The 13,052-nt window shown below is 35.1% G+C and overlaps 1 protein-coding gene across 1 annotated transcript in view; it reads left to right on the forward strand.

The window, feature by feature from the left end:
• The window catches only part of CCDC178 (coiled-coil domain containing 178), a gene marked incomplete at both ends in the record, with an annotated part of 351,176 nt that overhangs the window by 128,398 nt on the left and 209,726 nt on the right, over positions 1 to 13,052 (forward strand). Inside the window, 3 exon segments of the mRNA XM_082853050.1 lie at positions 6,233 to 6,295; positions 7,291 to 7,452; positions 9,017 to 9,130. Of these exon segments, the coding sequence (XP_082709176.1) occupies positions 6,233 to 6,295; positions 7,291 to 7,452; positions 9,017 to 9,130 (339 nt within the window).

A 13,052-nucleotide genomic window follows, 5' to 3' on the forward strand; every position in this document is an offset into this window, starting at 1 on the left:
CACTTCTTCTTTATCCATTCATCTGTTGATGGACACTTAGGTTGCTTCCATGTCATGGCTATTGTAAATAGAGCTGCGATGAACATTGTGGTACATGACTCTTTTTGAATTTCAGTTTTCTCAGGGTATATGCCCAGTAGTGGGATTGCTGGGTCATATGGTAGTTATTATTTTTTTTTAACATCTTTATTGTAGTATAATTGCTTTACAATGGTGTGTTAGTTTCTGCTTTATAACAAAGTGAATCAGTTATACATATACATATGTTCGCATGTCTCTTCCCTCTTGCGTCTCCCTCCCTCCCACCCACCCTATCCCACCCCTCCAGGCGGTCACAAACCACCTAGCTGATCCTCCTGCGCTTTGTGGCTGCTTCCCACTAGCTAGCTATTTTACGTTTGGTAGTGCATATATGTCCATGCCACTCTCTCACTCTGTCACAGCTTACCCTTCCCCCTCCCCATATCGTCAAGTCCATTCTCTAGTAGGTCTGTGTCTTTGTTCCCGTTTTACCCCTAGGTTCTTCATGACATTTTTTTTTTCTTAGATTTCATATATATGTGTTAGCATACGGTATTTATCTTTCTCTTTCTGACTTACTTCACTCTGTATGACAGACTCTAGGTCCATCCACCTTACTACAAATAACTCAATTTCGTTTCTTTTTATGGCTGAGTAATATTCCATTGTATATATGTGCCACATCTTCTTTATCCATTCATCTGATAATGGACACTTACGTTGCTTCCATGTCCTGGCTATTGTAAATAGAGCTGCAATGAACATTTTGGTACATGACTCTTTTTGAATTATGGTTTTCTCAGGGTATATGCCCAGTAGTGGGATTGCTGGGTCATATGGTAGTTCTATTTGTAGTTTTTTAAGGAACCTCCATACTGTTCTCCATAGTGGCTGAACCAATTCACATTCCCACCAGCAGTGCAAGAGGGTTCCCTTTTCTCCATACCCTCTCCAGCATTTATTGTTTGTAGATTTTTTTGATGATGGCTATTCTGACCGGTGTGAGATGATATCTCATTGTAGTTTCGATTTGCATTTCTCTAATGATTACTGATGTTGAGCATTCTTTCATGTGTTTGTTGGCAATCTGTATATCTTCTTTGGAGAAATGTCTATTTAGGTCTTCTGCCCATTTTTGGATTGGGTTGTTTGTTTTTTGTTATTGAGCTGCATGAACTGCTTGTAAATTTTGGAGATTTATCCTTTGTCAGTTGCTTCATTTGCAAATATTTTCTCCCATTCTGAGGGTTGTCTTTTCATCTTGTTTATGGTTTCCTTTGCTGTGCAAAAGCTTTTAAGTTTCATTAGATCCCATTTATTTATTTTTGTTTTTATTTCCATTTCTCTAGTAGATGGTTCAAAAAGGATCTTGCTGTGATTTATGTCATAGAGTTGCAGAATTAAAAAAGCAACATATCCCCAGTGTTCATAACCTTCTTAGCAGATTCTGTTTGAGAACCAGCTATGGCATCACTGGCAGATTGGCACCTCTTGAACACAAAGTCTCTGTCCCATTCCTCTCTCTGTGGAATAGGCGGCTGAGTTACAGAATCTAACAATCCTGTTGCCTGGAAAGTCTCATGGAAAGTCAGACTTTGCAAGGACATGAGAGTCAGAAGGCTCTACACTAAATATTCCACTCATGTTGAAGGGTCCTAGGTATCCAGGTGTCACTGAGATCCTAAGTCAATGAGATAAAGTCCCTGGGCTCTCAGTGTGGATTAGCATCCTGCTTCCAATGTGTGCTAGCTTTTTGCTTTTTGGCAATTTATATAATCTGTCCCAGTTTTCCCATTTGCAAAAGGGGACAATAATAGCGATTTCATGGATTTCATTATGAAGTTGAAACAAGGTAACTCTACATAGTAGGCAGGTATAATACTTTAGTCATAAGTCTTAGTAGCACTAATAGTAGTTCTATCAAGGGGATTCATGACGTATATATGTATTGTTTAGTGGACATAACTGCCCAGATTCTACTTCAGGAATCAGTTAAGTCACTTTGCTTAAGGTCATTCCCCTTCCTGGGACAGCTCATATCCAACGACTGATAAATAGAGGAGTAGCCTTGCCACCTTGGTCTGACTTGGGGCAAAGCCGAAGGCCCCTTCTTGCTCCAGGACTCCCCATGGAGCTGACTGAGGTTGTTGTTGGGCTGCTTTGCAGCTCAGCCTATGTTTCTGCCCAGTCCTTGATCTTCTCCCTGTCTTCCCACTGGTCCCCGCTCCAGTCCAACAGGAGTTGATTCCAGGTGCACTCCTTAATAAGAATCCTGCATACCAAACCCCACCTCAGAGTCAGCTTTACAGAGAATGCTGCCTGTGACAACAGAACAGGAAGACAAATAAGTCACCTCGCTCAGATATTTCACTGTGTGGCCTGAGACTTGTGACCATCAGAGATCACCTTATATCACTCTTTGGCGTGTTCTAGGATGTTTTGAAGGTCATGGTAAGTCAGTAGTTCTCCTAGGAACTGGCAAACTTCCCAGCATCTTGCCAGTGCACCAATCAGACTTCCAGGAAGTGGGAGGGAGGCGATAGTCCTGAGGGAAGGCCTTGAGCATCTGGCTGGAAATGCTCCCTGTGGCTGGTGGAAGTTGAAATTGGCAGCCCAAGCAGTAAGTAACAGCTATTTTTCCGTTTTGGTGACCAGTCATTTGACCTTGCTCTCTGAGTCACAGAGGTTTGGGGCATGGCAGAAAACAGAGCTTGAAAGAGTTCCCTGAGAGGAAAGAGTGAAACTCCAGATGTTTTTCTGATGGAGAGTGCAGATTTGTCCACTGGTAATAGGTTGAGTTGGTTTTGTGTAGAAATACAGGTTTCAAAATTTCAAGGGACTCTTTCCCTTCTTTTCAAAGAAATGCAATTGTTTTACTCTTGCACCTTTGGACTTCTGGTCTATTTTATTATAATGTCTCATATACTGCCTACAGTTTTTATTGGCCTTATATTCACAAGTTCTTCTTGAACGATGTTAATTTATATAAGTTCAAGGACTTGAATTCACTTAAACAATAGATTTCTCTCTTACTGACAATTATAAAAACAAAACTTCAAAGGATGAATGAATGAATTTTAAGGAAACACAAACTAATCCCCATTGCAATCAGAGTGACCTTTTTGCAACAGACACCTTGCTTAACATTCTTCATTAATTTTCTTACTATGGCTTTAAAGATTATGTATAAGCTGATAGTTTATCATTTCATCTTCATGCCTTACTATTTCCCAACTCATCTCCTTGACACACACACACACACAAACACACACACACACACATTTTTCAGTTACTTTCAGACAAAGTTCAAATGTAACACTCTATTCTGGAATACAGTGTATTTTTTTCCAGTCTGTAGAGGCATTTTTAATTTGGCTCCATTATTACATGTTTATTTGATAAAACCACTGTATCTGTTGTCATGTTAGAAGAGGCAACTACCAAAGCAATCTACAGATTCAGTGCAGTCCCTATTCATCTACCAATGGCATTCATCACAGAATTAGAACAAAAAATTTTACAATTCATATGGAAACACAAAAAACCCCGAATAGCCAAAGCAATCTTGAGAAAGAAAAATGGAGCTGGAGGAAACAGGCTCCCAGACTTCAAAGTATACTACAAAGCTACAGTAATCAACACAGTGTGGTACTGGCACAAAAACAGAAATATACATCAATGGAACAGGATAGAAAGCCCAGAGATAAACCCACGCACATATGGTCACCTAATTTACGACAAATGAAGCAAGAACATACAATGGAGAAAAGACAGCCTCTTCAATAAGTGGTGCTTGGAAAACTGGACAGCTACATATAAAAGAATGAAATTAGAACACTACCTAACACCATACACAGAAATAAACTTAAAATGGATTAAAGACCTAAATGTAAGGCCAGACACTATAAAACTCTTAGAGGGAAACATAGGAAAAACACTCTGACATAAACCACAGCAAGATCTTTTTTGACCCGCCTCCTAGAGTAATGGAAATAAAAACAAAAATAAACAAATGGGACCTAATGAAACTTCAAAGCTTTTGCACAGCAAAGGAAACCATAAACAAGATGAAAAGACAACCTTCAGAATGGGAGAAAATATTTGCAAATGAAGCAACAGACAAAGGATTAATCTCCAAAATATACAAACAGTTCGTGCAGCTCAATATCACAAAAACAAACAACCCAATTAAAAAATGGGCAGAAGACCTAAATAGACATTTCACCAAAGAAGACATACAGATGGCCAAGAGGCACATGAAAAGCTGCTCAACATCACTAATTATTAGAGAAATACAAATCAAAGCTGCAATGAGGTATCACCTCACACCAGTCAGAATGGGCATCATCAAAAAATCTAGAAACAATAAATGCTGGAGAGGGTGTGGAGAACAGGGAACCCTCTTGCATTTTTGGTGGGAATGTAAATTGATACAACCACTATGGAGAACAGTATGCAGGTTTCTTAAGAAACTACAAATAGAACTACCATATGACCCAGCAACGCTACTACTGGGCCTATATACCCTGAAAAAACCATAATTCAAAAAGAGACATGTACCCCAATGTTCATTGCAGCACTATTTACAATAGCCAGGACATGGAAGCAACCTAAATGAGCATTGACAGATGAATGAATAAAGGAGATGTGGCACATATATGCAGTGGAATATTACTCAGCCATAAAAAGCAAAATTGAGTTATTTATAGTGAGGTGGATGGACCTAGAGTCTGTCATACAGAATGAAGTAAGTCAGAAAGAGAAAAACAAATACCATATTCTAACACATATATATGGAATCTAAGAAAAAAAAATTGGTACTGATGAACCTAGTGCCAGGGCAGGAATAAAGACATAGACCTAGAGAATGGACTTGAGGACACAGGATGGGAGGGGGAAGCTGGGGTGAAGTGAAAGTAGCATCGACATATATTCACTACCAAATGTAAAATAGTTATCTAGTGGGAAGCAGCAGCATAGCACAGGGAGATCAGCTCGGTGCTTTGTGACCACCTAGAGGGGTGGGATAGGGAAGGTGGGAGGGAGGCTTGAGGGGGGGGAAATGGGGGTATATGTATGCATATGGCTGATTCACTTTTTTGTACAATGGAAACTAACACAGTATTGTGAAGCAATTATACTCCTTTAAAAATCTATTTTTTTTAAAAGGCAACTAATTTCTTTTAAATTATCAAAATACATCATTGTATAAATTGGTTTTAGGTTTAGGTATGTCCTTAGGTGAAGTAATATTTAAAGATAATAGTTTCTTTATCTCCTCTTTCCTTCTTTGAAGTTACTTTTTTTACTTTAGGAGAGTAACTTTTTTTACTTTAGGAGAGTGTAATTTTGATGGGTTGCTATACTAAGAAAAGGAAGGGCTGTAGGAGAGACTTACTGACTTGTTTCTTTATAATGTCTGTGTAGACTCTGTGATATGATGAGGGGTTCAGTAATGAAGTAGGAATTTTAGAGACATTTCTCAACCTCCACTGTTCTTCTTTACAAAGCTATACATCTCTTTTGAATATGGAGGACAGCTTAAATCCAAGACAGCTCCTCCCTCACTAAGAGGTTCCAAGATGTAATTCTAAAAGCAGAAGGAAATTTTTGAGTTATTTCCAAATCTGGTTTTGTGATGATATAAAGTACAACTATGAAGAATTTAAGACTCTCTATCCAAGTAGCAAAAGAGAAGATTTTTCCACATATTTTTTGCCCACTAACTTTCAAGAAATGATTTTTTTTAAATAAGAAAGGGAAAAAAAGAAATTTTTCTAGCCAGATGGCTAGAATCTGATCATATTTTGCAAACTTTAAACTTGAATTTACCTTGCCTTCAAAATTGAATATGTTCATTCTGGAAAATAGTATTAAAAACAAACAGATAGTTTTTTAAAAGAGGGATTGAAGACTATCTAGTTTTTCCTGTTTTATTTTCCTACTTCGGTATTTCAGTTCAGGATTATAAAATACAAACTAAATTGAACGGAAATTCTGTATTCTATTTCCTGGTCTTGTAGCACTTACTAATTTTGCCTCAGATAACATCAGGTTTATTTATAAAAAATTATAACACTCAATTTGTAATGAGCAGTTTACTCTTCGTTTTAACCTAAGTAAAATGCATTTTATGTTAGCAGTTGTTTTAAAATGTTTTTTGATATTCTATAAATAAAACCTCCTTTTTAAAAAATTTGATAATATATAGGGCAGAGAAGAATTCTTGAAAAAACTCACTCGAAGTGAAGTGGCTAATGGAATGATGATTCAGGTAATCCCAATTTGGTTTCAATATTTTATTCTTCCTTTAATTTTCATTTTACGTAGCATTTTAAATTTGCCTGTAATGAGGCATCTTTTCACTACTTGGTTTGCAAGCCAGCAGTTTTCTCTCCTTAGTTGATGACAGTTGCCCTCTGTGTACGACTAGCAGTGTCTGATCATGCATAAAGAAACTGAAAAGAAAGACTGAAAAGAAAACATGCTATGATATTTCTATATAAAGATTTTGAAACTAAAGCATTATAACTAGCAAAATCAATTTTACTTTTTAAAAAATCTTTATCTACCACCTGCATATCCTTTGGGACCTAAATTGGGTGTTCTGAACACTGGCATGTTTATAGACTGCCTCCCCTTCAGAAATACATAAATATTTGAAACCATTACTATAAAAAGAATAAAATCAAGAGGCAAAACAGTCTAAGACAGTGTTAATTTTAAAAATTATTTGAGATTATCTGCACCTCTGTTCCTTTTTGAGGTAAACACAAATTTTGTGATTTTTTTCTATTGGGAAATTTGATATTTTCAAACATATAAAAGCAGTGTCTCTCTAATTCTATATGCTTGAAAATGCCAAATTCCCTAATTTATTTCTCTCTGTAGATAAGCCCAATAATTCCATAATCTTCTAATCCTTTTTGCTTAATAGTTTGTTATTAACTTCTTGTTTATTAGTTTTATTTGGTCTTAGAATGCAGGAATTACATATATTTCAATATTTGTCATTAATGTGCCATCTAACCTTATTATCCTCCAGTACTTAAGGATATCTGATTTTTATTGTCTATTAAATTTTTTCCTCTCATTTTTTGTAATATTACCTCTGTTCTTTTTAAATATGCTATATTCGTACCTATTGCTTTTTTATGGTGGCATTTATTGTTTTCATTTTTAGACATTACTGACCAGCACAGGATAGAGTCTCAATAAATGTTTAGGTAATTAATAACAATGAATCATTTTAAAAATCTTTGCTGGCAGAAAAGACTCTTTTCCCTTCAAGAAGAGCAGGCACTTGAGAAGCAGGATCTTATGAGAAAGAAAGCAATATATGCCTTAGCACTGGCAAAAACAAAGATACCACTGCTTAAACTAGAAGAAGAAGCTGTAAAACTCAGAACTTGCCACGAAGAACATTCTGATGTAAGCATTTATAATTAATCCAGAAACTAATTTGCAGGAATATTCAGGTCAATAAATCATCTATGCGATTTTACATTATCATTTGGAAAATTATGATTTCACATAGGAAGACACAAAAGCATGGACAAAATAAGTAACTATTTTATGACCACACAACTGATCTACAGTGGAATTATATAGCAAGGCTATTAACGCTATTACCTAGAACTCGACACTTTATCTTAGAAAGTACTTAGGAAAAGCAGTTTTCAAATGGGTGAGTAGTGATTTATCTGGTATGATTACCCACTGTAGTAAATTTAATTCAAAGTCTTCACTGCTTGTTAATAAAATTCCAAAGCTACGTTTGCTCAAATATAGAATATAATGCATCTTGACATTTTCGTGGTAAATTTTTGATGTATGTAAATGAAGTTAAGACAGCTAGGATGAAAAATAAAGCAAATGTTAATAAAATATTTTCAAAACAACAAGTTTATGGCAGTAACTGATATTACTAGCCCTTCCCAAAGAAAAATATGCATACATCATATCATTAGTCTTTTGGAGAATTAGAAGGTGTGGTAGGAATTATACATTCTTGTCCTCAGCTGCAGGGAGGATGTGCGTATATTCATTTGGGCCATTTTGGCAACAGGGTTTTTTTTTTTTCTTTGCAAATGATGATGTAACTTTATATTCTTAGTCTTTAATAATTTTCAAAATTTCATTATTTTAAAAACTTTGTGATTTTCAAAGTTTTCCTATTACGAATGTTTATTTTGGTCTTCAAAGCATCTCTCTGAAGTAGGCAAGAGAGAGTTTATCTGTAACATAGACATGAGAAAATTTGGGCCTACCTGCATGAAGCCACTTGTACAATGCCATAAACCATGGAAACAGCAAATTCTGAGTGTACTTCTTGGGGCTTATAAATGCTTATCCTAGAGCTCGTGTAATGAATATATAACCAGTACTAACACCTAGTGATATAAATGATTTTAATAATGGCTCCTCCTTACATTAATGATAGGAGTTTATTAATTGCATCAAAGCCTTGGTGTAATCATCTGAGTATGATAATGAATTCCAGAAAAGATTAATAACTTCTATCTTTTCCTATTTTATAATAGCCATTGTTTTATACCTTCTTGTAGTGCAGTAATCATTTTTGTTTTATTATTCTTTAATAGTGTATAAATCATAAGAACTATTAATTTAGCATAAACTCCTTGAAAGAGTAAGTTTTCATACACTTTCTATAATGATTGCTGAAAATTTGGAGTTTTAATTTTGGTTAAAATATTTTAAATATTGTGAGGAAAATTTATTTCTATGTGAGTTTATTAGTTTTTGTTACTTAGTTAAAATTGATTAGACTTTTATTTTCTTGGGTAATTCAAATTGAATATTGGGATTATGGATATCCTAGTATGTTTTTGTAATTCATGTGTGGTGAATTCCTTTCCTTTTATACCAAAATATATGTTGTTGTTATTAAAATAGTTGCTTGGGAACTATCTGGTCTAAACCAAGATAATTGGATTGTAAATGTTGCACATCTTAATTTCTAAATGTCCTATAGTTACTAGGTGAAATAATTGAGAGGAAAGAATATGTTAAAAGAAATGTAGAGAAAACAAAGAAAAAATTACGAAGAAAGGGGAAGAAAACCCGGGATGCATTAATGAAAACTGAGGTAAGAAATTTAATGTCAAAAAATAATTTTGAATTTACAACCTTTTCATCTCAATGAAAACTATGCCAGCAAATTTAATTTTAGGTGGATGTCTCTCATTTCTAATTGGTTGCACTAAGTTGATTCTGCATGCATGCATGCACATGGGCGCGTGCGCACGCGCGCGCGCGCACACACACACACACACACACACACACACACACACAGTCTCTGTGTCTTCATTTTCTCTCTTACAGTGTCTTTCCCACTGGTATAGTGTATCCTTCTGTTACCTTTCCTACAAAGTAGAGATAGGGATTTGTAGTGTCTGAGATAGTACCATGATTCTGAAGATGAGACCAATGTACAGATTGAAACATTTGTTAATATCTGACGTCTAAATGTTACCCTCAAGCTGGTATGTAGGTGGCATGAACAAATGGCTATATATCAAAGGACTTCAGGGCTTTTTCCAACTTAGAAATATTTACTCCCTTAAAATCCTCACATCTAACATTCTAACTTTAGAGAATCATTGAATATGGGGAAGTAGAGATAATCCATTTTCTTTAACTTGCTATCCCCTGGATATATTTTAAAGGTAACACCAATATGATTTGTTAGTGGACAGCTTGTGGGCCATGAGATGGAGGTGTAATCATATCCTTTAAATAAAGTTGACCCTGTACAGGGCCACAAAAGAAATATTTTTTAAAATTACCAAGGAAAATAATATGTATAATAATAACAGATATTAATATTTTGCATGTTTTTATATGTCAGGCATTGTTCTAAGTGCTCAGACCTATTAACTAATTTCATCTTCATGATAACCCTATGAAGAGTGTACTATTATTATCTGCATTGTACAGTTGAAGAATCTGATGCATTATTTTTTAATTAACTTGTTCAGTTTCACCCAGCTTGTTAATTCAATGTATCTGGCACTAGAAGCTCTGCTCCTGACCATTACATTATACTGGTCAAATCATACAGGTTACTTTTATTGACCTCAGTGAAGTAAAATCAGAACTCTAACAAAAAATATAGCAGAAAGAAAAAATATGTAGACCACTGGAAATGTTTTTTAAATCACATTTTCTTTATTTACTTCTGTGTTAAGGAATATTTAAAATTACAAATTACCATTTATTACAAGTGACTGATGATAAACTATAAAGCAAAATTTATGGACTGGGCCAACATTATAATTTGGTATTACCAATAAATTATTTTGGTAAGAAGAACTAAAAATACTTGGCATATCTATGAAAGGCAAAAAGAATGTGCCATGATAAAAATTAAAAGAGACATAATTATATACGAAATTGCATAGCAATTTGTTTTAAAATCTTGATGAAGTATATAATTTATTTTTGAAATACGAATGATGAAAACTGGGTGAAGAGAAAAAAATAACAAAAATGGATCAATAACAATAAAACTGGTCTAAACTCTACCAGTAACAGCAAGAACAAGCACAGATGCTTTATAGGCCTCCCCACAAAACCAGGCAGAGAGCATAAGAAAGCATGGAAAGCTTCTAAATTTATTCTATAAAAGTATAACCCTGAAATCATAACTGAAGAATATTAGCATAAGTAAGAAATCTGTAGGTGATCTCACTTATGAACATAGATGACAAAATCTTAAATATATCAGTGAATTGAATTTTCCAACGTGCTAAAAATACTGTACTTTACAAAATAAGATTCCTTTGAAGAATGTGAAGATGATTGAGCATAAACAAGTGTACTAATATAATTCACTGCATTTACACAAGTGAAAGACAGTTAGCCTAAAATATTTGATAAAATTTGAAAGCCACTGATTTTAAGAAACCTCTTAACTGTCTAGATATATAATGAAAACATCCATACCTTAATAACATGTGTTATAGTGTCTACCAGTATTTTCCAGCAAACATGATACTTAATTATGAAACATTAAAAATAAATCCATTAATATCAGGAACAAAACATTCAGGCCAGCTCTTACAACCCAGCACACTGCTGTTATTGATGACAAATTACTTGTAACATGTGTCACAAAAGATAAAACATATGTGTTCAAGACTGCAGCGGAATGCCACCACAGTTCTTATATCCACATCTGAATATTTGCTAAAATAGTAACTAAAATTTTCCAAAGGTTAACAAATACAAATAAATTCCAATGAAAAACATGGCTGAATACTTTGTGTGTATGCTCAGTATTAGAGAAGTTACTAAGAGTTTGAGGGTTAGAGAAGAAGGGTTCATTTTCTTTTGTTTGTCCTTCAAATTGATGTCTTTCCAATTACTCCTGAGTACTTAAAATGTCTTAAACATTGTTGGAATTTCCTGGAGTTGGAGAAGTAAAAGAAGAAGTTGGTTCACTCAAGAAACACATCATCTTGCTGGGGATCAGACAAGGAAACAGACAGCCTTAATACATTGTGAGCAGAGCCACGACAATGGTGTAATGGTGGGGGAAGAGTCAAGAAGGAGGAAATGCAGCTGAATCAAGGGCATCCAGGAAGATTTTTCAGAGGAGGTGATGTCTAAGAATGATAATTACTAATGGAGAAATTGAAGGTTGAATATTTGCCTTGCCGTGATGTTTAGAGAACAGAGATGATATACGCAAAAAGACTAAAAGAATAATTGGCACTGGAAGCATTCAACAAATGGTTGAATTCAACAAATGGTTTCCAATTATTGAAATTATTGGTTTCAATAATTGTTAGCATTATTATTATTATTATTATATAAATTTTAACTTGAAGAAATGAAGTAAGGGCTTTTTAGAAACAGACCTTGTGTTTGCAAAGCAAGGAGATCATGTGAGAATGCTATGTGTTTGTGGAATTGCAAGCACTTTGGTATGACCAGAGTTATAAGAGTTATAAGAGTGCAAATATATGAAGCTAGTGAGACAGGCAATGCCTTGTGTGTCATGCTATGGAACCCCATCCTGAAGAAACTTGCAAACATCATTAATAGCATTTATTAAGTCCTCATTATGTTGACTGGTATATAAACAACACTACACCAGCATTTCTACCTTCTAAGAACCTAAGTTAGACAAATAATTTTATCTTTTACTGTGTGTAAGCATTTCAGTCATGGGCCAAGCTAAACAGTATTACTGAATGCGTTATGGAATCTGAACGAAAAGTCAGGTTTCGTGATAGCGTGCTGTACCCACAATTGCCCATCCTCTCTGACTTGTTCCTACTTATTTTTACCCATACTTGTGCCTTCTCACACTTTTTGTTTGCTTGAATTTTCTCCCAGAAATAACATAATATCCTAGTAGGCCCACTGAAGAATCCTTGTCAGCCATCTCAACTACCTTCTGGTACCAAACAAACAAACCAACCAAAAAAAACCCATTTATTAGTAGAAGAGTTCCAGAAGTTCCAGAAAAAAAAAGAAAAGAAGGGGTGATATGAAAATTCAAATACAGTACTCAATTTTCCAAATCTTGGACAAACAGAAGATTTTTATAGGAAAATAAGTATAAAAGATTACCAATTCTTTCTTCTTGAAATCTGTAAGAATAGAGAAAGAATTAGAAAGCACATGGGGAAAACAGGAGCAACGGGAGCAATTGAGACTGTGAAATCCACTGGGAGAGCAGCACCAGCTAGAAGCAGTGCGAGACGTGGGGAAAAACAACCTTCAGTGAGTCAGTCACCCAGTCAGTGAATCAGTCCGTCAACATAAACACCAACAGTTACGAAGGGATCATGCAAAAATTGATACAAAATCAAATCTCCAATCTGGAATTGGACTGGCCAGCCTTGGGGAATTGTGCTGGTATTAAACATTGACTCCTTTTTCTTAAACATCAGAACAATATATATCCTTGCCTGCCTTTAGTGTACATGTTTGATAACCCATGACCACATGCTGGCATCTTAAGAGACATGCCTTTCGGTTGTGCATGTATGTGTGTG

Source organism: Leucopleurus acutus (genome assembly GCF_964270905.1).
Source record: "Leucopleurus acutus genome assembly, chromosome: 13".
Taxonomy (NCBI): domain Eukaryota; kingdom Metazoa; phylum Chordata; class Mammalia; order Artiodactyla; family Delphinidae; genus Leucopleurus; species Leucopleurus acutus.